The 27,925-nt window shown below is 42.0% G+C and overlaps 1 protein-coding gene across 4 annotated transcripts in view; it reads left to right on the forward strand.

The window, feature by feature from the left end:
* The window catches only part of LOC306933509 (transmembrane protein 132D), a 60,939-nt gene that overhangs the window by 18,749 nt on the left and 14,265 nt on the right, over positions 1 to 27,925 (forward strand). For all 4 annotated transcript variants that reach the window (XM_079515757.1, XM_079515758.1, XM_079515759.1 and 1 more), the window contains exons 2-3: positions 9,092 to 10,004; positions 25,004 to 25,141. In XM_079515757.1, the coding sequence (XP_079371883.1) occupies positions 9,092 to 10,004; positions 25,004 to 25,141 (1,051 nt within the window). The remainder of the gene's footprint in view (positions 1 to 9,091; positions 10,005 to 25,003; positions 25,142 to 27,925) is intronic.

A 27,925-nucleotide genomic window follows, 5' to 3' on the forward strand; every position in this document is an offset into this window, starting at 1 on the left:
TGCCTTCCACTGGTCCCTCCATCTTGCCTTCACCCAGGAAGCCTTGGAGGCTGGTGTTGTGCCGAGCAGTTCCTGGGCCTGTGTGGCAAAGGGCCGCCGGGACTTGAGATGCGTACGCTGTGGTGTCTCCGTGACGACCTTGTGGAGGAGGTGAGATTTGCTCAACTGTGCCTTCCGAGTGAGGGCCAGTGTGGCTGCTTCTCGCCTGACCTCTGCTGGGGCGATTCCAGGCTGAGGCACAGTATTCAGCGGCAGGGAAAACTAGGGCCTCGGTGGAGATGCGAAGTGTCTTTGTGGTGACTCCCCACGAGTTGCTTCCCTTTTGTAGAGGTGGAACATTGTTGCTACAGTCTTCTCAACACTGAGCTTGAGGCGGCAGTCCTTCAGGTATGAAGAAAGGGTGTTCATGTCCTCCGAGAGGCCTTCCCCTATACTGCTTCCCAGGATGGCTTGCTGAGCAGAATTGCCAAGTTTCGTAGGAGAAGCCGGACGGATAAATATATTGGTTTGCTCCCCCTTTCCATTATAGTACAAGGATATGCATCATAGTGTGAAACATGTTATAGAGCTGTGCTTTCTGCCTAGCTGTCACAATTGCATTTGCAAAGTGGGGAACAGTCCAAATTTGTATTACTGCATTTTCAGGTACTACACTACAGTCACATTTACAGGTGCATCTGATCAGCTCTCTGCAAGCTCTGGAAACCTCTGGAATGGTCAGCCAAACTGGCACCCATGACCCTTCTTCCTTAACCCACCCATAGTTCTGTGGAGAAGGAATCACTTGCTGGCTTTGTGTGCTGGTGGCCCAGATGCCCGCTTGGTAGACTGCAATAGCCTAGGGGAACCCAAATCTCGAGCCCTGCCTATGTTTCACGCATTTTCCGGTTGTGACACAACATATGCCTTAATAGCCGGGGAGCCAGTCACCCAAAATTTGAGAGGACCTGTGATGTCATAACATACTTTTTATTTGTGTTTTTTTTCTATTCTATTTGGTCAGAGCAGACCTCTCATTCTGTGTTCCTTAATGACCAAGTTAATAGAAAAAACACAAATAAAAAGTATGTCATGACATCACAGGTTCATCTCTATTCCCGCTCCCCGGCTATTAATGGAAAGGGTAAGAAGTCAGCTTGGCGGACCTGGCAAGCCTATGATGCTGCCTGCGACAGAAACATTCGTCAATCTGGCAAAGCATCCCTTCCAGCAACTAGATGTTGACTGCCAGCACTTCCGGGAGCTTGAAAGACTGACAGTAATTTTGTACGACAAATCCAGTCCTTTGAGCTCCATCAACGAAAAAAGAAAATAACTCTTCTGTGAACAAAATCGAACGATAGAGAAATTACCTCCCACCCAGGGTGCACTCACATGTGAAACGGGCAGTCTACCAAGCAGGCATCTGGGCCACCAGCACACAAAGCCATCAAATGATTCCTTCTCCACAAAACTATGGGCCAAGGAAGAAGGGTCATGGGTGCTAGTTTACTGACCATTCCAAAGGTTTCCAGAGCTTGCAGAGAGCTGATCAGATGCACCTGTAAAGGTGATGTATACCTGCCAATGCAGAAATGCAAATTTGGACTGTTCCCCACTTTGCAAATGAAATTGTGACAGCTAGGCAGAATGCGCACAGCTCTATAACATGTTTCGCACTATGATGCATATTCATTTGTATTCTTCATTGCAATAAAGGTGTTATTGATGATATTTCATGTTCTGTGACTTTAATAATGTCAAAATAAGTCAACTTTATCACATTTGGAAGTAATCTGATCATTTTATGATGTATATAGTCTATATATTTTCACATATTTCACATATTTCATTGATATTGATAGTCTTGCAATTTGATATTTAAAATAGATATTTGACAAGGGCTCCTAGGCTAAAATCCTTTAGCATGACATAAAGAAGCCTCATACAAAATCTGGCGCTTTTATCCGCAAGTGCACTATTCTCCTAAAAAAGTGCACTAAGCCCCTGGACTAGTAGGCAGGGTATGGGCATTATAGAGTACTGATCCTGACATCACTCGCTCATGCCCTGGGTCACAGAAGTATTTTCTCTGTGGAAAATAGCATTGGTCATCTTAGAATCTTCTCATATAAGAATTGTGGTCCAAAGAAATCGGCGGCAGTAATATTATTGTTTTTTTTCGCCGTCAGTTGATGCTTCGTATCCATATGCGGGCGGCGGTGACTCAGGGGTAGAGTGGCCAGATGGTAACCGCAAGGTTGCCAGTTCAAACCCGGGCTTCCCCAGAGTTCGTGTCAAAGTGTCCTTGAGCAAGACACTGAACCCCTAATTGCTCCTCATGTGCTGGTTGGTGCCTTGCATGGTTTCCGCTGTCATCGGTGTATGGATGTGTGTGTGTGAATGGGTGAATGTAATTCATCTATGTAAACCATTTACCATATGAGTCAAACCACCGTGATCATTTGTTTAGTTTTGGACGTGGCTTATATCAGTGGTCCTCAAACGTTTTTGGCTTCAGTAAATCAGTACCCCCTTTTCCTGATTTCTGGATCAAAGTACCCTCTTTACCTGAGTACAGGATCTCCTCACTGGTCAACAAAAACACCTTGAAGACCTTAACAGGAGCCCTCGTACAAGGTTTATTCGACTATGCATGCACCTCTTGGTACCACAGCACCTCAAAGGCCCTTAAAACAAGGCTCCAGACCTCCCAAAACAAACTGGTCAGGCTCCTACTTGGCCTCACCCCCCGAACCCACCTCACCCCTGCCCACTTTGACAGGCTGGAATGGCTTAGGGTCGACGACAGAGTACAGCATCTTGCAATGGGTCTGGTCCACAAGATTCGATACACCAGGGTACACGTACCCCCCATTTGAGACACACTGGCTTACAGTATATGACGCGATATTAAACGTGTGTGTGTGTGTGTGTGTGTGTGTGTGTGTGTGTGTGTGTGTGTGTGTGTGTGTGTGTGTGTGTGTGTGTGTGTGTGTGTGTGTGTGTGTGTGTGTGTGTGTGTGTGTGTGTGTGTCCTTCAGTCTCTTGAGCAGGCCTCCAACTGTGTTGGTCTTTATCTCAACGAGACGAAAACTGAATACGTAAATATATGCAAATCCAACAATAACCACATTATACAAACACTTAACAACACTCCTCTGAAACAGGTTGATGACTACAAGTATTTGGGTTCATATATATCTTCTTCCCAAAATGACTTTCAAACTAGGAAGGGTATGGCCTGGTCAGCCTGCAATGACATGCATAAGATCTGGTCATCCCAGCTTATCTTCCCTTCTTCTCTGGAGTCCTGCCTCAAACCAGACCAGAGGTAGAAAACTGTCGTTCCCTGATGTCATCGCTAGGGACACATGCATCAGTAAGCAGGAACTGGGGATGGCAATGAAGAACCGGGAAGTCTGGCATGGCATTGTGAAATCCATGATCTCGACCGCGGTCGAAAAATGATGATGATGTGTGTGTGTTTGTGTGTGTCACCCCTGCCTTGGGTGAGGAAGGTAGTGTGCAGGCTCTTAGCACGACCTGACATAATCAAATGATGGCAAAGCATGCAGTTGGCAGGTTGACACAATCTATGCCAAACCCGGAATTTCTCGTGTTTAGACCTTAAACCCTCCTATTCCAAACCCGAGAAATCTCTGGTTTCGTTGATTTCTATGAATCCAGAATTAATACTATTATATTTACCGTATGTTCGCTTCTTTTAGCTTCCCGTCGCTAGGCGTTGCCGCCTGCTTCTATGATGTGACGTCATCGAAATCCAAAAACTTTGTGCACACACATTTTAGAGGCTCAGATTTTAGGTGATATGGCGTGAGGGATGATGTTAGGAGCTTAATCGTTTACCCGCCAGGAACATAGGAATTTTAAAACGTAGAATCTTGTAGCCTGCCACAAACGGAAAAGCCGTTTTAACAGCGATGTATTCATTAATGCATGTTTTAATACGATCGTATCGAAATCTACCGTCAGTTAGCTTTGTTATGCTTCTGACACAATGGGCGCGGCCATTTTGAAAATGCGCGCGCATCCACTAACATTGTCGGCTCTGTTTTCAGACGGCTTTATCTCACAGAAGCGACATTGCAGAGGACGCTTTGTCCCAGACAAGCGTTTTCAACGGCCTGTAGCAGGCGCTGTGATACTCGCGGTCCACTTTTTCCACCACCGACCGAGAGAACGAGCACCAGCTTCGTCAACACACACGGAATGGTTTCATAGTAAAATGCGATTACGGATATTTGGCTCTTCAAAGTAAGTGTCACGCGTGATTAAACCATGGCAATACGCAATCGAGGGATTAATTAATGGCGGCAGGCTAAGAGTTAATAAAACATTATCGCAACCTCCTGGTTAGAATATTGGCGTTTCTATCGCTAGATTAGGGGCCCGATTCTGACTCGAAAATGGCCATTACTACTTCCGGTTCACAGGGGCAAATCACATAGTCTTCTTCGCTGCCTTTTTCGTGCATTCTGTTGGCACTTGCTCCAGAGTGCTGACTCCAATGGTGGCATGAATTCGTTAACATAGTTTATTAAAGTAGCAAACAAAGAGACCAGATTTCACGTCGTTCACCGGTTCATCTTGCTACAGTGAACTTTCCAGTACATTCTATGGTAGCTGGTGGTTCAAACAAAAATACTCAAATCATGACGGATTTACAAACAGTTTGGTTTATTACAAACTTTATCAACATGGCTATGATTCAAAATGCTTATCTGCTTAATGCTATTTTTTATATGAAAGTCCATTATAAGTATGCTGACATCTGACGTTTATAACAAACAAAACTGTATGAAAATCGGTTGAAAATTGAGCAAGTTATGGTTATTTAAAGAGTACATGCCCCATAGACACATTGTTATGACCATGAGTGGGCGAGCTACCTGAACCATGTTTCATATCTCCTTGGAGACTAACAGCTCCTGGTCACCTCAGTAGACCTGGCCAGCAGCAGACTTTGGCACAGGTGTTTTTGGCCCCATGTGTACACTCAGAGTTACAGACCCATAAGGGTCCATTTGGTTCCAAACTATCATTTAGCTTGGGACCCCCTGGAACTCCCTTAAGGACCCCTGGGTGTCCCTGGACCGCACTTTGAGAACCACTGCACTAGATCAGGGGTTCTCAACGTTTTTGGCCGGGGACCCCCGGAAATGCTTTGGCAATGTCTCGGGACCCCCGCCCCGCCCCCTCCCGACCCCCAATATAAATTGACTGCTACAATAACCTTAAACCATTTTGGGCGGGAACCCCTTTTGGTGTTTTAAGCATTGTTATAATTTAGCTATTGAAAAATAGCAGATCTACAAGCTCATAGCGCGCCACCGAGTGGCGCGCTACGAGCTTGTAGGTCTGCTATTGAAAAATCGTGAAAATAAAATTAAAAAATATATATATATTTTTTGAAAATAATTTGGGGACCCCCTACAATAATTTGGCGACCCCCCGAGGGGTCGCGACCCACGGGTTGAGAACCCCTGCACTAGATAGACCAATACGGGATGTTTTCCAATGTCCCTTCTGTTCAAATAAACCGGCACAAAAATACACTTGCAGATCTTTAACTTTGCTTTGACTTTGTTTTCAGTGTCCCTCTTTGACACAAAAACGCTTTCTTTATTATGAAAGTTTAAAACAGCTTTTTAAAATTTGAATACAATTTATCAAATCATATATTGAAGCATTTCAAAACATTTATTTCGATGATTTGTTTTGGCCCATGTTTTACCCGGCTTCAAACATTTTGAGATAATCTGCTGTAATAGGGCAATGCTTCACCTCAAAATCCACCGTAGACATGTTATGAGCTACTTTCTGTTAAGAAATTCCGTGCATGTGATTATTTTTGTGTTTGGAAGAACACTGTCGTTCCCTGATGTCATCGCTAGGGACACATGCATCAGTAAGCAGGAACTGGGGATGGCAATGAAGAACCGGGAAGTCTGGCATGGCATTGTGAAATCCATGATCTCGACCGCGGTCGAAAAATGATGATGATGTGTGTGTGTTTGTGTGTGTCACCCCTGCCTTGGGTGAGGAAGGTAGTGTGCAGGCTCTTAGCACGACCTGACATAATCAAATGATGGCAAAGCATGCAGTTGGCAGGTTGACACAATCTATGCCAAACCCGGAATTTCTCGTGTTTAGACCTTAAACCCTCCTATTCCAAACCCGAGAAATCTCTGGTTTCGTTGATTTCTATGAATCCAGAATTAATACTATTATATTTACCGTATGTTCGCTTCTTTTAGCTTCCCGTCGCTAGGCGTTGCCGCCTGCTTCTATGATGTGACGTCATCGAAATCCAAAAACTTTGTGCACACACATTTTAGAGGCTCAGATTTGAGGTGATATGGCGTGAGGGATGATGTTAGGAGCTTAATAAAACATTATCGCAACCTCCTGGTTAGAATATTGGCGTTTCTATCGCTAGATTAGGGGCCCGATTCTGACTCGAAAATGGCCATTACTACTTCCGGTTCACAGGGGCAAATCACATAGTCTTCTTCGCTGCCTTTTTCGTGCATTCTGTTGGCACTTGCGCCAGAGTGCTGACTCCAATGGTGGCATGAATTCGTTAACATAGTTTATTAAAGTAGCAAACAAAGAGACCAGATTTCACGTCGTTCACCGGTTCATCTTGCTACAGTGAACTTTCCAGTACATTCTATGGTAGCTGGTGGTTCAAACAAAAATACTCAAATCATGACGGATTTACAAACAGTTTGGTTTATTACAAACTTTATCAACATGGCTATGATTCAAAATGCTTATCTGCTTAATGCTATTTTTTATATGAAAGTCCATTATAAGTATGCTGACATCTGACGTTTATAACAAACAAAACTGTATGAAAATCGGTTGAAAATTGAGCAAGTTATGGTTATTTAAAGAGTACATGCCCCATATAGACACATTGTTATGACCATGAGTGGGCGAGCTACCTGAACCATGTTTCATATCTCCTTGGAGACTAACAGCTCCTGGTCACCTCAGTAGACCTGGCCAGCAGCAGACTTTGGCACAGGTGTTTTTGGCCCCATGTGTACACTCAGAGTTACAGACCCATAAGGGTCCATTTGGTTCCAAACTATCATTTAGCTTGGGACCCCCTGGAACTCCCTTAAGGACCCCTGGGTGTCCCTGGACCGCACTTTGAGAACCACTGCACTAGATCAGGGGTTCTCAACGTTTTTGGCCGGGGACCCCCGGAAATGCTTTGGCAATGTCTCGGGACCCCCGCCCCGCCCCCTCCCGACCCCCAATATAAATTGACTGCTACAATAACCTTAAACCATTTTGGGCGGGAACCCCTTTTGGTGTTTTAAGCATTGTTATAATTTAGCTATTGAAAAATAGCAGATCTACAAGCTCATAGCGCGCCACCGAGTGGCGCGCTACGAGCTTGTAGGTCTGCTATTGAAAAATCGTGAAAATAAAATTAAAAAATATATATATATTTTTTGAAAATAATTTGGGGACCCCCTACAATAATTTGGCGACCCCCCGAGGGGTCGCGACCCACGGGTTGAGAACCCCTGCACTAGATAGACCAATACGGGATGTTTTCCAATGTCCCTTCTGTTCAAATAAACCGGCACAAAAATACACTTGCAGATCTTTAACTTTGCTTTGACTTTGTTTTCAGTGTCCCTCTTTGACACAAAAACGCTTTCTTTATTATGAAAGTTTAAAACAGCTTTTTAAAATTTGAATACAATTTATCAAATCATATATTGGAGCATTTCAAAACATTTATTTCGATGATTTGTTTTGGCCCATGTTTTACCCGGCTTCAAACATTTTGAGATAATCTGCTGTAATAGGGCAATGCTTCACCTCAAAATCCACCGTAGACATGTTATGAGCTACTTTCTGTTAAGAAATTCCGTGCATGTGATTATTTTTGTGTTTGGAAGCGCTCGTTTTCATTAACGCATCATGCTGCCAGTGCTGCCTCCTGCAAAATGTGTAAATTCGAAACAGGTGGTATGCACTACGCAGGGCCGTTCAGTGGCTTCTGACGAGTGCTTCCAAAGTCCAAACTCCAACACACAATCACCTCCATGGAATTTCTTGACAGAAAGTAGCTCAAGATTTTTATGAAACAAACACTTTGCAGATTGAAAGAGCATAATTCAAGCTTGCCTTACAGCTGCAATGTTGGTGAGTTTAATTTACCGGTAGTTTAATACAGGCAGATTAGACCTTTCTATTTGGATGAATGGGCTGTGAATGAAGGGTGTTGCAACTCTAGATTTAACCCATAATACAAAATCTAGTGTTGCAAATTGCAGCAAAACCTCAGATAGAACACGGGTCACTCCACTGTACATCATCATTCCATGACTTCATTGGGTACAATCCATTTTGTTTATCCTATAATTCCCTTTAGGCCTACAATCTATATTATAATAATATTCTTGACATGCAGTGGCTTCCATTGTTCCGTTGTGTATACCAGATATAGTGGGTCTGATAGGGATTCCTAACACCTGACAAGAATGAAATCCATTTAATCCGGACCCTTTAAACTTTGACCCCATTATATCACTATCTTTCCTGCGTGCCCATAGTGGAAGGTTTCAGTGAACTGAATAAACATATACAAAACATTAATGCTCTATGACCTCATTCAATTTGAATGCTTAATACACTGGCAGATTTTATTGCAGAGGATTTCTCTCATGCTTTCTCTCTCATGCCACTACGTACAGCCCTAGTTGTTGATGCTGCTGCTTTAGAAACGATGACAGTCCTAGGTTTCTTTTGCAATATTCACCGTGAGAATTTAATTTTAAGTTAAGTCAGTGGCCTTTTAGCATAATCATCCCTATTCAGCTTTCATTTTTTTGATTTAGCAATAATTAGGTCCCGTTGGTTGTGTTATATACATTTATTGTATTGTACAGTAACACCATATTTACTACCCTAAGCACCTCTAATATATGTCTTTGTCAATGTTCAATGCGAAAGTCCATGTAGAGCATTACTTACCACCATAGAAATACTCCAATTTGTTTTTGTGTGTATATCTCTATACCTGTATCTGTGATAGTATGTATATATCTTTCCTTTACAGACCTGGACAGTCGGGAGTTGACAGACAATCCCAAGAGCCCAGTGCCTTACCCTGTCTACTTGCCAGTCGATTATGACGTTTGTGATGCTGACTACTTCTTCCTGAAGGAGGCTGGGCAGGACTTCATGAGGAACTTCAGCATGCAGAGTCACACACAGCCCTTTGTCATCTTACGAGCCAGCCAACAGCCTGTTGTCAATGTCAGCTATGGATCTCTGTCCACAGAGCAGGCTGTGCCCCTAGACTTGGTTCAGTCTGTGCGACTCTTCAATGCCCCGGGGGTCTTTACCTACAACTGGAAAATCCAGTCCTTTTTGCTGACTCCGAAGGTTTTCTCCTCTAAGCCTAAAGTGCGGGTTTTGTTCTATGTGGCAGGGAGAGACTGGGGCAGTGGAGATGGCCCTACAGGGAGAGACTGGGGCAGTGGAGATGGCCCTACAGATGCGCTGCCATGTGTAACTGTGTATGCCTTCTGGCAAACCCAGGAGGTGAGGGGTTCCTGTGCTATGGGGGGTGTTAGGGGCACATGCATGGCTGAGCTGGCACCTGATTTGAGCTGGTTTGCCCCAGGGTCAGAGAGCACCAGCCGGGAGAGGCTGGCTTCGACCTCTGGAAACCCTGTAGAAGTATACTACCAGGCGCGGCCCAGGGTCGATGGGAAGTGTAGCGCGATGGACGGAGGGCAGTGGGGCAGCTCAGAACAACGGGCTGAGTACATCCCAGTCACCCCCATGCAAAGGATTGGCAGTGTGCTCCTCCTGCAGGTGCCCAAAGGAATGGCAACCCTTTCGAGACTCAAGCTGGGGAATGCAATTATAATACGGACTTCCTCAAAAGTCCTGAAGAAGAGCGATATCGCTACCTTCTACATACTCATGGCCAGCTCTGCTCAGCTTGTCAACTTCACTCTGAGGTAAGCCATTGTTCTTTGCTTGTCTGGTGTAATTGCTACAGAAATAGATAATGATGGATCTGTGAAAATGAGCGATTAGCTATTAGCATAATCTACATTAATATACAGATATAAATCGGACAGATTCCATTGTCATTCATTGTTTAGATATTTATCTCATTTCAAATCTCACCGCAGAGTGGTCTGTAATTTCAGTGGATATCTAATTAATTGAATCAGAATTCAATGGGCAATTCTTCTCAAAGGATTAGTAGTTAGTCCCCTTCCCTAATATGCTTCTACTTGCATCATGGCAGAAAAAAGAGAATACTGGGGGAAATGGGATTTGTAATGGATTATTGCATTTCCTGGACATTATGATAGAGGTTAACCATCTTTCTGAGGATATTGTAGATGTCTTATTAAGTGGGGGAAAATACATGTTTAAATGAGCTTGGTATAATGACATTCAGAGCTTTTCAAATAGTCATCGACCTGAGATGAGTATCTTGTTAGTCATTATCCTGTGAGCATCAATGGGTGTGCTTTGCCTCCTGGTTTGTATTGATCCCTGTTGTGAAAATAACAGGGATTATCTATGATAAAAGCTCTATTTAATTCAAGGCAGGATTCCCATCATTACTGTGTTCCAGTGTGATTGGATGTACTGTACAGGAGAACAGTGCAGGATCTCTCCAGAGGTCTCTCTCTCTGTGTCATGTACTGTACTGTATAATTGATAACCAGTAAGACGCCCTGAGGGCGAGAAGTTTAGGGCGAGGTCACGTGCACTGTGCTGGCATCCGCCTGGGTGACGGCAGACTGCTGGGCTGGCGCTTTGGCACGGGGGGGTTCATGATCAACATATGGAATGAATTATGTACTGTCCATATATGGAGCGTGTCTTGAGTGTACAGGGTTTGATGAAGTGAGATCATCATATGGAATGTCAGAACAGGTCAGCTCCATATATGGAGATCTAAGGGTGGCAGCGGGGGCAGTGTCTTGAGTGTACAGGGTTTGATGAGGTCTGGCCATGTATGGAGCATGTCTTGAGTGTACAGGGTTTTGATGAAGTCAGATCAACATATGGAATGTCAGAACAGGTCAACTCCACATCTGGAGATATAAGGGTGGCAGCGGGGGCAGTGTCTTGAGTGTATAGGGTTTGATGAGGGCCCAGGTAGGGCCGGGCCTTAATTTTCAGGCCTGTTGAATGGACATGTTTTGCAAGTTTTCATAGTAATCTGCGACCTACCGTTGCAATAAAGGCTAACATTACACTGAGCAGTATTTGAGGGGCGCTAGCCCCTCCAACGTTTGGCTTTCGGAAATTACATCATGTGGCAGCCAAGTCTATGGACTTGTTTAGCGTACAATATTTGTTCAAAGGAGTGAAGCACCCCTCAGAGTCACTTCACACAAGTGTGATATCTTTTGTCTCATCGTGAGTTTTGATTTAGTAGTTGAACTTTGCACGGATGAGTGGTGAAAACAGATGGACAGGATAGAGGAGGACATTTAAATAGGAGAAAAAAGATAGAAATTAAAGGGATGGAAAAGTCAAGACACAAAGTTCTGTACCATTAAATAGACTATGTAGTCCGTTTGCTCTGGCTGTTTTCAGACCTGCATGGTGTGCCCAGAAATAGCTGGCTATTGAATTTAAAACAATCACCAAAATGGAGCTAATAAACTATCCGCTCCGTCAGTTTTATGCCAGTTTGAGCATGCTTTCCACTAGGCTAAATCTGTGTGTTGCTGAGTCAATGTGGGTTTTATGCCAGTTTGAGCATGCTTTCCACTAGGCTAAATATGTGTGTTGCTGAGTCAATGTGGGTTGCTTGGCAACTATTCTGCTTAATGTCAATGAAGAACTACATTGCTTAGCAGAAGAAATATGATTTGTTATCTATGAAGTATTGCTCTTTTTGTTGCTGACTGTTTATTTTATGAAACCTTGCCGTGTACTTTAGTATATATGTAGTAACCATTTTATGAAGGCCATGGTTTACAGTCATTTTGAACAGCTAAGGGGGTTTAACAACGCCCCTTAGCTGTTCTAAAATCACAGTAAACCACATCACAAACCACTACACTACACATCAAATGTCCTGTGCCAGTAGGCCACAGAACTCAATTCCTAATTATTTCTTACTTACTTACCTTTTCATCCGTTCATTCGTTCATTCATTCATTCATTCATTCATTCATTCATTCATTCATTCATTCATTCATTCATTCATTCATTCATTCATTCATTTATTTATTCATTCATTCATTCATGTCCTGTACTAGGAAGCTAGTCTGGAGCTAGGTGGGACTGCATTTGAGACAGATGTCATCAATATGGGTAGGAGAAATAGGAGATATCCACTGCGGCTCCTTTCTAGTTCCCACTTCCCAGTGATAATTTGCTTAAAGGTTACCACAATACCATTTACCTGAAGGGCAATTAGCTTGCCTAAATGCATTAGCCTTTGTAATTATGGCACTACAGTTTCCCCAGAGCTGCTGTATACAATTTGATGACCTGACGAAGATGTGACTGATACATCGAAATGTTGTCGCTTTTTTACTTGCACCCTGATAATAAAATAAGGGCTTAAACTGTCTGAGCTGCTCCAGTGCCTCCTTTCCTCCTGTAACCTATACCCTGCCTCTGAGATGCACCAGACTGGCCTGCCATAGGCTAGAGGCGCGGTTGGAACTCCCTTCTATGTCCAGCTTTGAGTGTTTGTATAAACGGCGGTGGATCAGGGGTAGAGTGGCCAGATGGGAACTGCAAGGTTGCCAGTTCGAACCTGGGCTCCTCCAGGGTTAGTGTCGAAGTGTCCTTGAGCAAGACACTGATCCCCTAATTGCTCCCGATGTGCAGATGGTGCCTTGCATGGTTTCCTCTGTCATCGGTGTATGAATGTGTGTGTGAATGGGTGAATGTAATGCACAATCTATGTAAAGAGCCTTGGATAAAGGTGCTATATAAATGCACCATTTACACAAACATTGTGTAAACGGAAACGGTGAAGACAAAAGTGTGTAAACACAAACATTGAAGACCAAAGTGAGGACGCAAATTGTGATTGGCAAGAATGAGATGATGTATGATGATAAGAGCACCCCTCACTTCATTGTGATTTTTTTTTTTTAACTTTGTTTTTATTTCAGTTTAGGCAACTTCACAGAATTAAAAGCATACATTTTTCTTACAACTGCTTTTTTTTCTTTTTTTTCACAACCTCAGCTGTTTCATACTTTCACAGAATATATATATATATATATATTATACACTCATACACACAAACAACTTCACATACATTTACAAGTATTCACAATAAAACAAGGAAATAAAATACTACAAGTATTCACCATAAAATAAAATACAAGTAGCGAGACAAAAACAACAGAGCGTCGACAACAATGGGAAGTGAAGTGAACAATACTGAGAACAGACATGACTGGAGACAGAGGAAAGAGTATGAGCACATCAGAAGGTCTTCATTGTGATTTTTGAGGGGCTTTTGTCCCCACATGTCTCATATTTGCCATTGACAATGAAAGGAGAAATTAGGTCATATGTCCCTCAAATATGACATACTGTAAATGTGTGGCGACACAAACATTAAATGCCATTGACAATGAAGGAAAACATTTCGTCATATGTAGACATGCAAATCGGCTAACCAATCACATGAATTTAGTTGTTCATGAGATGATATATGATGATGTATAATGATAAATGTATACTGTAGCAACCCTTAAAAGCCTACAGTGTTTCACTAGTTATTCTTGGTAAATCTGTTTTTATTGAAATGTAATTTGTTAAAGAAACGAAAACATTACAGAGCGTCTTGATCACCAGGATAGTGTAAAAGCTCTTGCCAGGGAACCTCATACTTGACAAATGGGACATTTACATCTTACTGTGCTTTGGATGTGTCCATCTGGCAGTAACATTGGCCTTAAAGTCTCCTCGACTCTCCAAAGTGCTCTTTAAGTATAACAAACACGTTGGTGATGGCAGGCCATCGGGCTGGCTACACCATGGACATTTGCTTGCATAATTAATCTGTTTCTGATTGCATTGGGGTTCACTGGTGGCACCATGGCCCGGCAGTGAAACATCCACAAAGCCAAATATGGGGCCACTAATTCCATCAGTGGAGCAATTACTAACTCCATGTTGCACCTTTTATAGCGCCCTTGATGTTCAAGTGCATCTGGCCTATCAGGCACAGCTTAACCCATTCAGGCCTGACGTCGAAATTTTAAAAAAAAAGTTTTCTAAATCATGACAATTTTCGGAAAGATTTGAGGCACATTTTAACGATTTTTCAAAAATAGCAGACCTACAAGTTCATAGCGCGCCACTCGGTGGCGCGCTATGAGCTTGTAGATCTGCTATTTTTCAATAGCTAAATTATAACAATGTTTAAAACACCAAAACGGGTTCCCGCCCCAAAATGGGTTAATGGTTAATTAATGTGGTTAAACGCTAACGTGACATGGATGCGTTCCAGGTCTCAATGGATTAACGCAGAATATAAATCTCATAATTGGCACACACCATACGGCTTTTCTTTATCCCATATCTCATGTATACTGTCAGAGTGATTGAATGTTCACATATTTTTCTCTCTGTGCAGAAGGTCACGTAACAGCTTTGTGATCCTTGAAATTAAGTTTAGAGAAAACAAAACAGCCCCCAATAAGAGAAGGAAAAATAATACTGACTGGTGCAGGCCAGGGGGCCATGGGCTGCTTTGAGTGGATGCGACAGAGGTGAGGGAGGGTCACGTGGGCTTGTCTATATATGAGAGTGTGCGTGCTTGCGTGCGTGCGTGCGTGCGTGGAAATGGAAGAAATAACCTCTTCCAATGGATCCAAGTTAAGCTGTTGTTACTACTCTTAATTGGTTAAATAACTTAAAGAACCCACGGACAGACTGAACCACTTTACAAGATACAAATAAGCCTTCTTGTGCCTGCCCCTTTGACAGTTGTATGAAGTTGTGTGCAGTTGTATGTTTTTGTGCATAGTCATTTTGAATAAATATGTAAAACTAGAAATGCACTCTGTCGAGCTGTCAACTTGCGCTTCGCACACATAACTTAGCCATGAATGGCCTACTTGTGTGCGAGCAGAGCGCGCAATTTATCTCTGACTCTTGTGAACTTACCGTCCCTTAACGTACCGTATCAGCATCCATGGACTTTTTTAGTTATTTAATTTGCCATAAGCAAACATTGCTCCTATGGCTGGAACTATTCCATTGAGATAGAATGAGCACTTCCGCATTCCATTGTTACAATGAGAGTCAACGGGAGTGTCATTACTCTCTTTTATACTACTCATACGCAGCAAGCTGCCAACTTGCGCTCTGATTGGCCGAGCGACGCCACCAAAAACACACAATCCCTGATTGGATTGGCCGAGCGACGCCACCAAAAATACACAATCCCTGATTGGCCGAGGGGGGCCACCAAAAATTTACAATCCCTGATTGTGTGTGTGTGTGTGTGTGTGTGTGTGTGTGCGTGTGCGCGCGTGCGCACGCGTGCGTGCGCTGTGTCTTTCCAAGTGCAGGCTTGTGGGCAAGTGAGTGAAGAGTATGTAAAATGTGAAACCACTGTGCACTTCACTCATGCCTTGCCTGGTCAAAAGTGAGACGGATGGCAGGTGCAGCACCTGAGAGCAGCCTTCCTTACACACTGTCAGCTCCAGTCTCCACAGCCATCCATCTTCCCTGCCCTAGTGCCTCCCTCCCTGCCCACTGCCCCCTCAGTGCCTGCTAACAAAAGCCCCAGTTCTGCTTCTTGCTTTCAAATACTTTTCTTCTTGCACCATCACAATTGGGCTTTCCTTAAAGTCAGTGGAGCAGGAGAAAGGGCTTGCGATAAGTCTTCTTGTTACTGTCACTTTTTATTAGTTAAAAACCCCTGACCCACTGAGCTCAACACACAAGGGTATTTTTTTTATCAAGAGGGAGAGTGTTTAAGTTTTTCAGAAGCCATTACTAGATTAATAGTTCTCTGCAAGTTTTCCATAACTTGACTTAATACACCAAATGTGTTGTAATGCTCACATCATTGATTGTCCCACATTGTAAATATTTCCCAGTATGGCAAAATAAAATAAAATAAAATAAAATAAAATAAAATAAAATAAAATAAAATAAAATAAAATAAAATAAAATAAAATAAAATAAAATAAAATAAAATAAAATAAAATAAAATAAAATAAAATAAAATAAAATAAAATAAAATAAAATAAAATAATAAAAATCACACCTGTGTGAAGTGAGGGGCGCTCTTATTCGTACATCATCATGACAAATAGACACTAAGCCGATTTGCTCAGACACTATAGGGCTCCTAGCCTGACACTCAGGCTGCGTTCGAATTCATTCCCTATGCCCCATATAGTGCACTACTTTGGGGTTCCGCCATTTTGTTATAGTGTCCGAATATGTAGTGAGCATTTTTGCACCCTAATGTAGTGGACTGAAGTATCCCACAATGCACCGGGAATTGTAGGGACCATCCGATGGTCACTACAAAAACACAGCGAAGCAAATCTGCCCCATAATGCATTGCGCAAGCTCGCTCTTGAACGCACATGCACGCGTTTGCGCGCACGTGCGCTGCTTCTGCATGCATGCGCTTATTGCGCTCCAACTCAGAAGAGGCAGAAGTTGAACCAGCGAAAGAAATCAACACAAATGTACTTTTTAAACTTTCGTTTCCCCTCTCTTTTCTTCCCTGGCGGATCTCGAAGCTACAGATCTCGAGACAAATGATCTGTGCATTTATTTGCAATTGTTTTGTTTTATTTATTTATAATAAAACAATTCATTTGCATTTGCAATAGTATTACTAATCTGATTCATTCATATCACCCAGGCCCAGCGCATGACGTTAGGAGAGGAATGAGTTGCTTGCTGTAGTGTAGAAGGCCTTATATTTGAATAGTTTTTGGATAAAGGTTGGTGAGGTTGTAAAGCTATGTGCTAAAGTCCAATATATATTTTGTACATGCATGTGAGACATTAATTGTGTCTCCGAACATATGTTTTATTAATATTAATTAATTCCTGACATTAAAAAATATATGTTACCTAACATTATTGCATTGAATTGCGCTAAATACATTACAACTTTAATTCTTTACCAAAAGTACCCGATCTACAAGCTCACAATACGGACGTCGCGTTGCTTATAGATCGGCAATTTTTTTCGTACCCCCCCCCCCAGGATTAGCGGGGGTTCATAATCATGCTGCTGATATTTTCATATTGTCAAGGTGGTGCACTGTTTTCATATTGCTGGATAATGGATATAATATTAATGTATTGATAATAATCATAGGCCTATGTTATTTTAAAAGAATAACCTTTTTATCATCATTTCAGCAGCAGCGTTTTGACTGTTTTTTTGTAGTCAGTTGATTCTTCATATCCAAATGAGTGAAACGGCCGGGATGATTTGTTTATTTTTCATACAGTTCTTTATGAGGCGATCTGAACCCTATGGGGGATTACAATGCAAATAAAAAGTACATGAACCCGCGGACCTATAGCGCCCTCTACCGATATTGACGTCAGAGTCGGTGCTCCCCATACAGGGAGTATTGTCCGAATTAATCACTATTTGAGTCCACTGAGTCTGGGTCCCCGTATGGGGAGTAGGGAGTAGGGAACAACCCTAGCAATTCGAACGCAGCCTAAGTCTGAATTTTCATTTCGTTTCACTTCATTATTCAGACTGAAAGCCCTCCCCACGGCAGCAGTTTCTGGGATGGGCGTTGTCAAAGCGGCAGTCTTCGGCGATTGGTTCATACCAACCAATCAGAATAGTAGGAAAGCAGATGACGTTGTTGTCAATCATGAGGCAATGGCTAACCCGTTTGATAACCAAACAAACACAGCCAACGAGCGCTACTAGCATGTAAACAAAAGCGGTAAAATATGTCGGATGATGATGTTTATAAAACCTGTCGTTTCTGTAAAGAAACTATTTATCATATGTCGATTTAATAGCCAGATTGATATGGTCGTGAGTCACCGCAGTGGGGGTAGCCATGTTTGTTGTCTGACCCTGTCGAGTGAGGGGGCTGATGTCCAATCAGCTGCTGTGAACAGATTTTCGACCGAGACTGACACGGTCGTGGAGAGAGTCACCAGACCTGAATCGCCAGAACATATTTTCTTAATGGGCATGTCTAGCGATTCAGGGCTGGAGCCAGGCTATAGGGCTCCATCTTTGAAAATCATTTTAAAATAGTTCAACTAGCTGATCTACATCTACATGTTGTGAGCTTGTAGATCAGCTATTTGAACTATTTTAAAGATATAGCCCTATATGTAAAATTGTCCACTCATTGTCAATGGGAATTATGTAGGACAAAAAAAACAATTTGCTCAGACACATATGACGTAAATTGTCTATTTATTGTCAATGGGAATGTAATGTTTGTGTAAGACGAAAATCTACACTAATAGCAGAATATAGTGCCCCTCAAAAATAAATGAATCAGATTTCAGCTTCATCCAGATGATTACTGCGTAAGTGGCTAGACTTTAGCACAACCTCAACACATATTTGTCGGGGTTACAAATCAAACCTGGCCTTCTGTTTCCCAGGCGGATTCTCTACCCATTCAGCTATGGCCACCATGATTATGATGACATAGCTGTAGAAGCATATAATTATACAATATCTGGTAAAACAACAACCAATCTGGGAACCCATCTGCAAAACAAAGGGAGCGCCCTCTTTGTGAGTCAACAGTCTGTCTCGACTCGAGAGACTTAACTGTTTATGCATGCAAGTTTTCATGACTTGTACTATATATATATATATATATATATATATATATATATATTAGGGCTGGGACTCGATTCAAAAAAATAATCTAATTAATCAGAGGCTTTGCAATTAATTCATCTCAATTAATCGCATTTTAATCGCATATCAATATTTGAACCTGAGAAGTATTTTTTAAATGGATTTTGGTATACTAGTGAATCAATTAATAGTGAATACATAAGTTTAAGCAATAAAACATTGTTTTTGTAGTAATAATAGGGGTAATAATAATATCTCAAATGTAATAATTTATATAGAGCTTTTCTTGAGTACCCAAATATGCTTTACAAGGGGGACATGAGAAATCAAAAACAACTTTATTAGGGGAAAAACAGAATTTAAATAAATTAAATAGCTGGGGAAAGCAATATTGAATGGTGGGGCCATGTCTCTGAGAGTTTAGAGAATGCATTTCACAGGGTTGGGGGGGGCTTGGTGCAGCAAATACCTGTATGTGACATGACCATAAGAAAACACCTCCGTGTTTCTTCCGTATACAGTAACAGCCATAACAGATTTTACATTTTAGTTGGCCATAACCGTTTAGTTAGAAACCATGTCATCTGGACGGGTCCTTGAACTGCTACTGGGAGTTGGAATAATGTTCGCTCTGATCCATAGCGTTAGAAGGAGGAAAGTAGGCTTTCAACATATTTTTTGTTAAAACGAGGGGCTGCACAGCCTGCACTTCCGCGGGTGTGAGGGGAAAGGATCTAATTAAGTGTCCATAGAACTCCTCCTGAGTCCTAACTACGCTATGGACCAGAGCTACTGTTGACGCTAGCTTCCAGGCTAGGCTCTGTGCAACATGTTTCACATCGAGCCGATACTGGAGGCTTGACGAGGTGCGGTGATATGCAAATTCTTTATTGAATAATTGCACACAACTGTGCTGTAATCCACGCTATCATCGGATAGCCTTTTAAATCCTATTTCCAATCCACGGGGACAAGCAAAGTGATCTCAGCGGCTTCCCCCGGTCTGGTGAACTGTTTGGTGGTGTTATTGTCTGAAGAGGACACGGACACTTACACTCAGTGCACTGGGTGGTGCCGGTCCGTCTGAAACTCGTCCAGTGACAACATTCTGCAGTGAAAATAGTTTTTTTTAACGCGATAATTTTTCTGTAGTTAATTAATCTCAATTAACGCGTTAAATATATATATATATATATATATATATATATATTTTTGCTTTCGCCTTTATTTTATATTTTTTATGGAGGGACAGACAGTAGGCTGAAAGGAAATGGGGAGAGAGATGGGGGGATGACATGCATTAAAGGGAGTCGAACCCGCGGCACACTGCCAGACTGGATTACCAGCCAAGGTACCTGGACCGCTGAGCCACGGCCCAGGACTTGTACTGTATCTAATAAATTCCACAAATGTAACTCCACTGGGGTGCATGGTCGAGTGTGAATTTGGTCATATCAGCGGTTCTCTGAAAACGGCGTGTGCAACAATTACAAGTATTTGTCAATGCAAAGGCCTTCGCCTGAGAATGACGGGTACTGCAATGATTATTCTGACAACGGACACCAACATCATAGTACATAGTACCCGCTGAAAATGTGGAGTAGTGTAGTCGGTGTGCTGGCTAAACATGCAATGACACTGGTATGGTCCTTTAGTAGTCTAACTAATGACACTGGTATGGTCCTTTAGTCCTAACTAATGTTGTGGTATAGTTATAGGCTACTGTAGTGTAGTCAGTGTGCTGGCTAAACATGCAATGACACTGGTATGGTCCTTTAGTAGTCTAACTAATGTTGTGGTACAGTTGGAGGCCATCGATATTGTCCTTTTCTTTTTGCTGAGGTTTGCGTGATCTGCGCAATAGGACAGTTAACCCATTTTGGGCGGGAACCCCTTTTGGTGTTTTAAACATTGTTATAATTTAGCTATTGAAAAATAGCAGATCTACAAGCTCATAGCGCGCCACCGAGTGGCGCGCTACGAGCTTGTAGGTCTGCTATTTAGAAGATTTTTTTTAAATTTTGAAGTCAGGCCTAAATGGGTCAAATGATAAGGGACAATATCGGTGGCACCCAACCGTAGTTATAGGCTACTGTAAACAGAATTGAAACTTGACTTTATAAAAGATTAAATACTTGCACAATTGAATCGAAGAAAAAAAACAACAGTAATGCAATGAAAAAGTTTGCAGTCAGTGCAGTGGTTCTTCGATGTGATTGAATCGATGTGATATTGCCTTTTCTCATTTGAATATTGTATTTGGGATTCGAATTGTAATACTACATGTGGATACAGACTTTTCAACATTATTTCTTTTCAACATTTAGAAATGTGCAATAACTGTGGGGAAGAAGGGAAATAGGATGCTTAGGTTTGGCTTAGATTTAATAAAAAGTGTAAGTATTCGCTGACGCAACCTGATTTGTGGGCCGGGAATTCTCTACAGCACAGGAATAGCCTATTTGATTTGGAGACTGTATTAAACACCTTTCTCTCTGAGAAGAAAAGTTCAACCTTGCATTAAACATCGCTATAGGCACTTCTATGATTTTAAGTGTTTTTTTTGTTTTGTTTTTGCCTTTGCAGCCTCAGCCTTATGTATATTTGTAGTGTGCAACTTACATTTTAAGAATTGAAGATCAAAAAACAGTTTCCACTGTGTACTATTCTGGAGGGTAAAGGGTATGTTTACTTCCTTTCTGCCTATGTCTCATGCTGGTGTCCACATGCAGTGTGCTGCAGCCCCAGTTTGTTTTAATGAAGGACCTGAACTCCTCTCTACTCTCCCCCAGCGTGTCCTTGCCCAATATGTGCATCGCTTACACTGTCTCTAGGGAACCGTGTGACTGCTAACAATGGCCATGCCTAACCCTCTCCATTCCCTGTCGTCACTCTCACTAATCATTCACAGTATGAAGCCGGTCACCTTCATTCACAACAGTAGCACAAATAAACAAAACACAAGACCAACTTGGTTTGCCTTTCATTTGCTGCTGTTACGGTTTAGAGTTCAAGGTGATTCGTGTGACGCAGTATATGTGAACGGCATGTAAACTAGTTATAAAAGACTGGAAAGTCATACAGTGTGATTCATGCAGATAACAATCTGCTGATTTCTAGGAGTATAGTGCAGTGACATGATGCCACTGTGTTACAGTTGGGTGCCACCGATATTGTCCCTTATCATTTGACCCATTTAGGCCTGACCTCAAAATTTTGAAAAATCCTTCTAAATCCTGAAATAAATATTTTCACGATTTTTCAAAAATAGCAGACCTACAAAGCTCGTAGCGCGCCACTCGGTGGCGCGCTATGAGCTTGTAGATCTGCTATTTTTCAATAGCTAAATTATAACATAATGTTTAAAACACCAAAAGGGGTTCCCGCCCAAAATGGGTTAACTGTCCTTTTGCGCAGATCACGCAAACCTCAGCAAAAAGAAAAGGACAATATCGATGGCCTCCAACTGTATCTCAAACAGTGCTACTGTTTTTGTTGTACAGTATGATAATGTCAGTGGCTGTAATGCAAAAACCTTCATGTCAAGATTAGTGGAACCTTGAGCCCTCTATCTACTGTAGTGTCCTCACATGTAACATGTATGTGGAATATCATGCAAATACATGTACACGTGCACACACACACACACATAGTGTATAAATACACTGAATAATTAATAAATTCAATAAATACCTCTTTATTGAATTGCTTTGAGATTTCTCCCAACATTTGTAGACACGCATGCATGCACGCACGCACGTGGGTACGCACGCCATGCCCCCACAAACACACGCACAATTACCCAAGAAGTGGTGTAAACCGCCTCAGGGACTCATAAACATAATACATTCAACATTGTTTTACAGCCACAATGTTTACCTCAATCATTCAGAGATAAACCGACACGACTTTGTATGCCAATGAAAAGTAAGAAATTACATGGGTGGTTGTTGACTCAAGTTCATTTATTTTGGGCTCCAGTTAATTTATTTATTTAGGCTGCAGACTACAGTAAGAAAGCGGTGATAATTAGTGATGAGTTTCTGCCATTTTATATGCACAAAAATAATCTTCAGAGGCTTGGACAGGAACTTTGCATATGTCTCAACTCCCTGGCCTTGTCTTGATCGTAAGACTTGTACTTACAGAAGAATAGCTCATTAACATGATCCTGCATGCTATTTCTACTTTGTCCACTGGGACAGTGTGCATGTTCAGCTGCATACTGATTACCATTTACAAATGAGAGACCAAAAAGTCTTACAGGCCATTAGTACAGTATGAATAACTATGTGTGCATGGCCATTACAAAGAGGGCCTTAGGAAAGATTCTCTAGTCTCTCCTTCAAATGAAATGTTATCTCCTCTGTAATGAAAGATTTCCTGTGGGGGGGGAACTTGCTCTGTGAGCAGAATGGTCTGTGATTGACTGTTCTTCTAAGTCTGTGCAACGAGAAAAGTTCATGGCCCCATGTAGTCTATGCTAGTGTTAATACGGCTGTGAGGGCAATGGAAGACTTATCAATTGGAAATTGTTGATGGATTTATTTAACCACTTAAACCCTATATACTTTGCTGTACATACAATAACGGCAATAGATGATCTACAAGCTCAAAAGGCGATGATTTGTGAGCTTGTAGGTCGTCTATTTTCACATATTTGCCTATTTTTGCCAAATGTTCACCTACTATAACGTCAGAATAGGCATCCCACCTTTTTTGAGGGGCGCTAGCCCCTCCAACGCCTGGCTTTGTGTGCCGCCCGTGGCGTCATGTGGGTGGCCAAGTCTGTGGACTCATTTCTTCCATACAAACTTTCAGGCCAAGTCAATGGCAAAAGACGTCATTAAAGTGCTGCAATTCCACATTTCGCCAGTAGGTAGTGGCATCTTCAACGTTGGATAGCCTTACTGGGGGCTTGGTGCTAGCCCCTCCAATGCATGGATTGTGAAGATTATTACATCATAGCCAAGTCTATGATATTTTGAATGTTTGTTTAGAGCTCTTATGACGTAAATCGTTTGCCAGCCAAGTCTATGGACTTTAATGTCTGTTTAGGGCACTAATTGACGACGTAAGACGTCATGTGGCCAATATAAATACACTGAGCGCCCCTCACTTCACACAAGTGTGATTTTTAGGAATAGCTTGGATGAATAATAGACTGAATCACCTACATCCTTTGAATTGTCCACATTGAAATTGCTTACTTATTTAATCGTCTTCGAGCTGGATAGCACATAAGGCCTTCACCAATGAATGCCAATGCTGTCTGTCTACTGCCCAATGTTGCACTTGGCCCCAGGTCTATCCAAGTTCTTTAATTTCCTTCTCCACTTCACAGATCTTGTGAAGTGCATGCATGTCTCTTTGGGTCTGCCTCCTTTTCTCTTCCCCATCTCCATCTCATGGCTACCCTTGGGAGGGCACCTGGGTTCGTTCTGCACATATGTCCAATCCACATACACCTTCTGAGCTCGATGGCACTAAGACAGTGGGGTCAGGTCTGTGCTCCTTTATAAGTCTTCATTGCAGACTGTTGTGTGCAAAATATCCTCAGTAGACATCTTGTCTGAAACACGTCCAGCTTGTGACAGATGGCCTGTGTAACTTTCCCCATACATGACGAACCCCAAGGACGTTGCTCTTGAAAATCCTCAACTTAATTTTTGTGCTGATCTTTGATGATCTCCATATGGTCTTCAATATGGCAAAATCTCCCCTTGCCTTAGAGATCCAACTCTGAACATCTGCCCCTGAACCTCCGTCTGTTGTTAACTTACTGACCAGACACTGTAGGTGAATTCCTGAACCTCCTCCACAGTATCGTTAATGATGATGAGGGTTGGACAGATTTGGGGTTTAACTTCATCAGTTTAGTCTTGTCTGTGTTGATGTTGAGACCAATCTGTTTGCCGTAAATCTTCTGTTTTGCTTGTATGTCCTGGTGGCTAACGAGGCTAACGAGGTAATTTCACATTGAAGTTAGCAGTCAGTAAACATAATTTGAATTCTAACAATATATCAGTGTAACTCACATTCTCAATTAATGTAACTCCAATATGTATACTTAAAAAAAAGAAAATAATAAACATTGATCTGAAACTGGTTTACAACACAGGGCATTTTACCTTTGTACTGTTTTCTGACCTTTTTCCTTCTTGACTTTTCACAGAGCAACAGTGAAGAAAGGTGTGACCTTTCGCACAGCGAGGGCCAGCAACTCATTGCAGTGGGACATCACACTGGATATGGCAGCAGATGGAACCATCTCTGTGATATGTCAGAGGAAGACCCCCACACCTGGAAAAAGGCATGTGTCTGTTCTATGGGGGGAGGGCATAGTGACGCATTCGGTAGGATTTGGGCTTATTTGGGTGCCATCTTCCTGCCTACAGGTATACGCTACATGCCTGCCAGTCTGTAGTTCGTAAGTTTGCTTGTCAGTGACGCTGGTGTGTACACTCACTGCAGTACACCATTTTCCATCTCTCTACTATCTTTGACTTGATGATACTTTCAGCCTTAGTCACACAACGTCTATCGTGTGTTCCCTTGAGGGGGGAAGCTCCCCTCGACCCCTCCCACGATGCGCTGCACTATACGCACCACTCTCTGCAGTGCTTTGCGTTCCGGTGCAGTTCCCGGACCAGGCAGTGGTGCAACTCGTCAGAACATTCTCGATGGTGCTGCTGCTGTAGAATGCTCTAAGTAGACATGGACGTTAGTTAAGGTGCGAGAAAAACACAAAACCAAAAGTCCCCGCGCTGTACATGGGATTAAGGTGCAAAGTGTCAGATCGTGTCAACCGCATAATCCACATAGGGTAAACTGGCACTGGTATAATCCGAAGGCAGGCCCATGAGGAAGAGCAAAAGAACAAGCCCAAGTCACTGTCCCTGGTATAATCCTGCCCAAGTCACTGTCCCTGGTATAATCCACAGGCAAAAGTCTGTATAGTCACATGTAACTATAATAGCACCATGATTTTTCTCAAGACAAGGTACATTTATTTGTGTTGCAGATTTAACCACATGAGCCCTAGCTAGCGTCCCTATTCTGGGTAAGAAATAGCAGACTCCAAACTCACAACTTGTCGTGGCGTGTTGTGAGCTTGTAGATTGGCTATTTTTTGGAAAGACATATAGACCCTTGGGGGACCCTATGTATATAGGTTTTAAGTTAATACATAAAACATAGTGTGCTGCTAATAAAATGCTCCTTCTGCTGAACGATAGTCAGGTTTTTCTGCCGGAGAAAGACATTGGAGCAGACCTTTTAAATATTTAATATGAAAACAGGTTTGCATATTACATTCCGTGTTAACCTTTTAAGTAAAGTTACTGTCTTTGCTTTTACTTAAACTCTTTGATGTAAGTCTATCAAAGGTTTAGAGGGGAGGACATCTCATGCTCTGAAGACAAGTATACTATTCACAGGAGAAATTTGTATTGCCAGTCTATTTTACCAACAGAATGAGTACAGTGGAACGACAGGATTCTCCATAATAAAGAAGCAGTTATACCAGAACTGTTAAATAGCATACAATAGTTTAATATGCACTTTTTATTTGAATAGTATAATTGTCCCAAATTTGAGCTCTAAATGTAAGCAAAAATCTAAAGTTGGTCGCAAAACAAGTGTAAATAGGATAGTAACTCCAGTGTTGCTTGGTGCCGGTGGGAAATCATTAGATGGAAGAAATAACATACCTTATATAGAACAGCTGAGCTGAGCTGATTTGAGGTCCTAAATGTATTAAATAAAGCCTTTGCTCAGTGGCGCTAAACAACATCTTTTCATAACAAGTGTAGGTTACAGAAAGTAAAACATTTATGTTCACTATTCTTTAAGACGGTGAACATGAATCTTATTCTTGCATCATTGCAAGGATAAGCATAAATAACTGGGTCACTCGTCACAGTACACTACACTCCTGAAAATGTGAAATAATAATTATAAAGTTGTTGCCTATTTCAGCTGAAACATTTTTGAGGGACTAAAGTTGACTACGGATAAGCGGTTGAAGATGGATGGATGGATGGATGGATGGATAAAGTTGACTAATAAAACATCAAAAGGCAATGGACGCTCACCTTTACTGTGGAAGTCATTACTGCTTTCACCTCATTAAGTTGTTTTCACCGTTCACTGAGGATTAAGCCATTGCTGCCAAAGCCACTTTTTGGTAGCATATTATTTTTCTCAAAGGCAGTTAGACAAATGCAGTATGTCACAGAATTACCTAGCATACCTATTCCGGACAATACCCATCAGACATGTCATAATAGGTGAACATCCATCTAAAATAGCCGGCTAGATCGACTATTTTCGTTAGAGATTTGGGACTCTGCTACAAGAGACTTGGGTCCAAATAATGGCGTGGCTTTACGTTGATCTCACAGCCACGCTATAAAAAGGAGGGTGCCAAGTACAGATCCCGTGGGGACCCTAATCCATAGGGTTTGATTGGTTACAGACTCAGAGGGTGTTTCATGTGTGTTTTGTCTCTCTGGTCCTAGCAATACTAAAGCACTAAGAATTATAGCTGTATATCTGACTGTAGTGTACATTAAAACCTTTTTATTCTCTGTCACAACAGCTTGCTTTGGATCTTCAGACACAATGCTGCCACTTATAGATAGAGTGCTGGTTATAAGCCAGCTGTGTAAGCACAATTATCCTGCTGTCTTCACTAGAATGACAGTGTGTCACCCACTCAGCCCCCCAATTCATCGGATCAGATTAAAATGGGAATATCTGTGTTAATGCATGCTTAAAAGGGATATGTACATGCTTATCGGAAATGAACATGTCATGTTTTGATACTTGACCAGAAGACCATTATGTTGTAGTCTTTATCTCATTGCAATATGTTGAGATTATTTAATTATGTAAAATCTCTGTTTTGCCCTACAATATTAATAATTATTAGGTAGTGTTATTTATCTATATTAAAATTGGCACCAATGCAAGGCACCAACCTGCACATCGGGAGAAATTAGGGGTTCAGAGTCTTGCTCAAGGACACTTCGACACTAACTTGACAGATGCAGACATGCATGTAAGTGTGTGCTGCATAGTGGCTCTAACTCTA

Source organism: Electrona antarctica (assembly GCF_951216825.1).
Source record: "Electrona antarctica genome assembly, chromosome: 12".
Classification (NCBI taxonomy): Eukaryota; Metazoa; Chordata; class Actinopteri; order Myctophiformes; family Myctophidae; genus Electrona; species Electrona antarctica.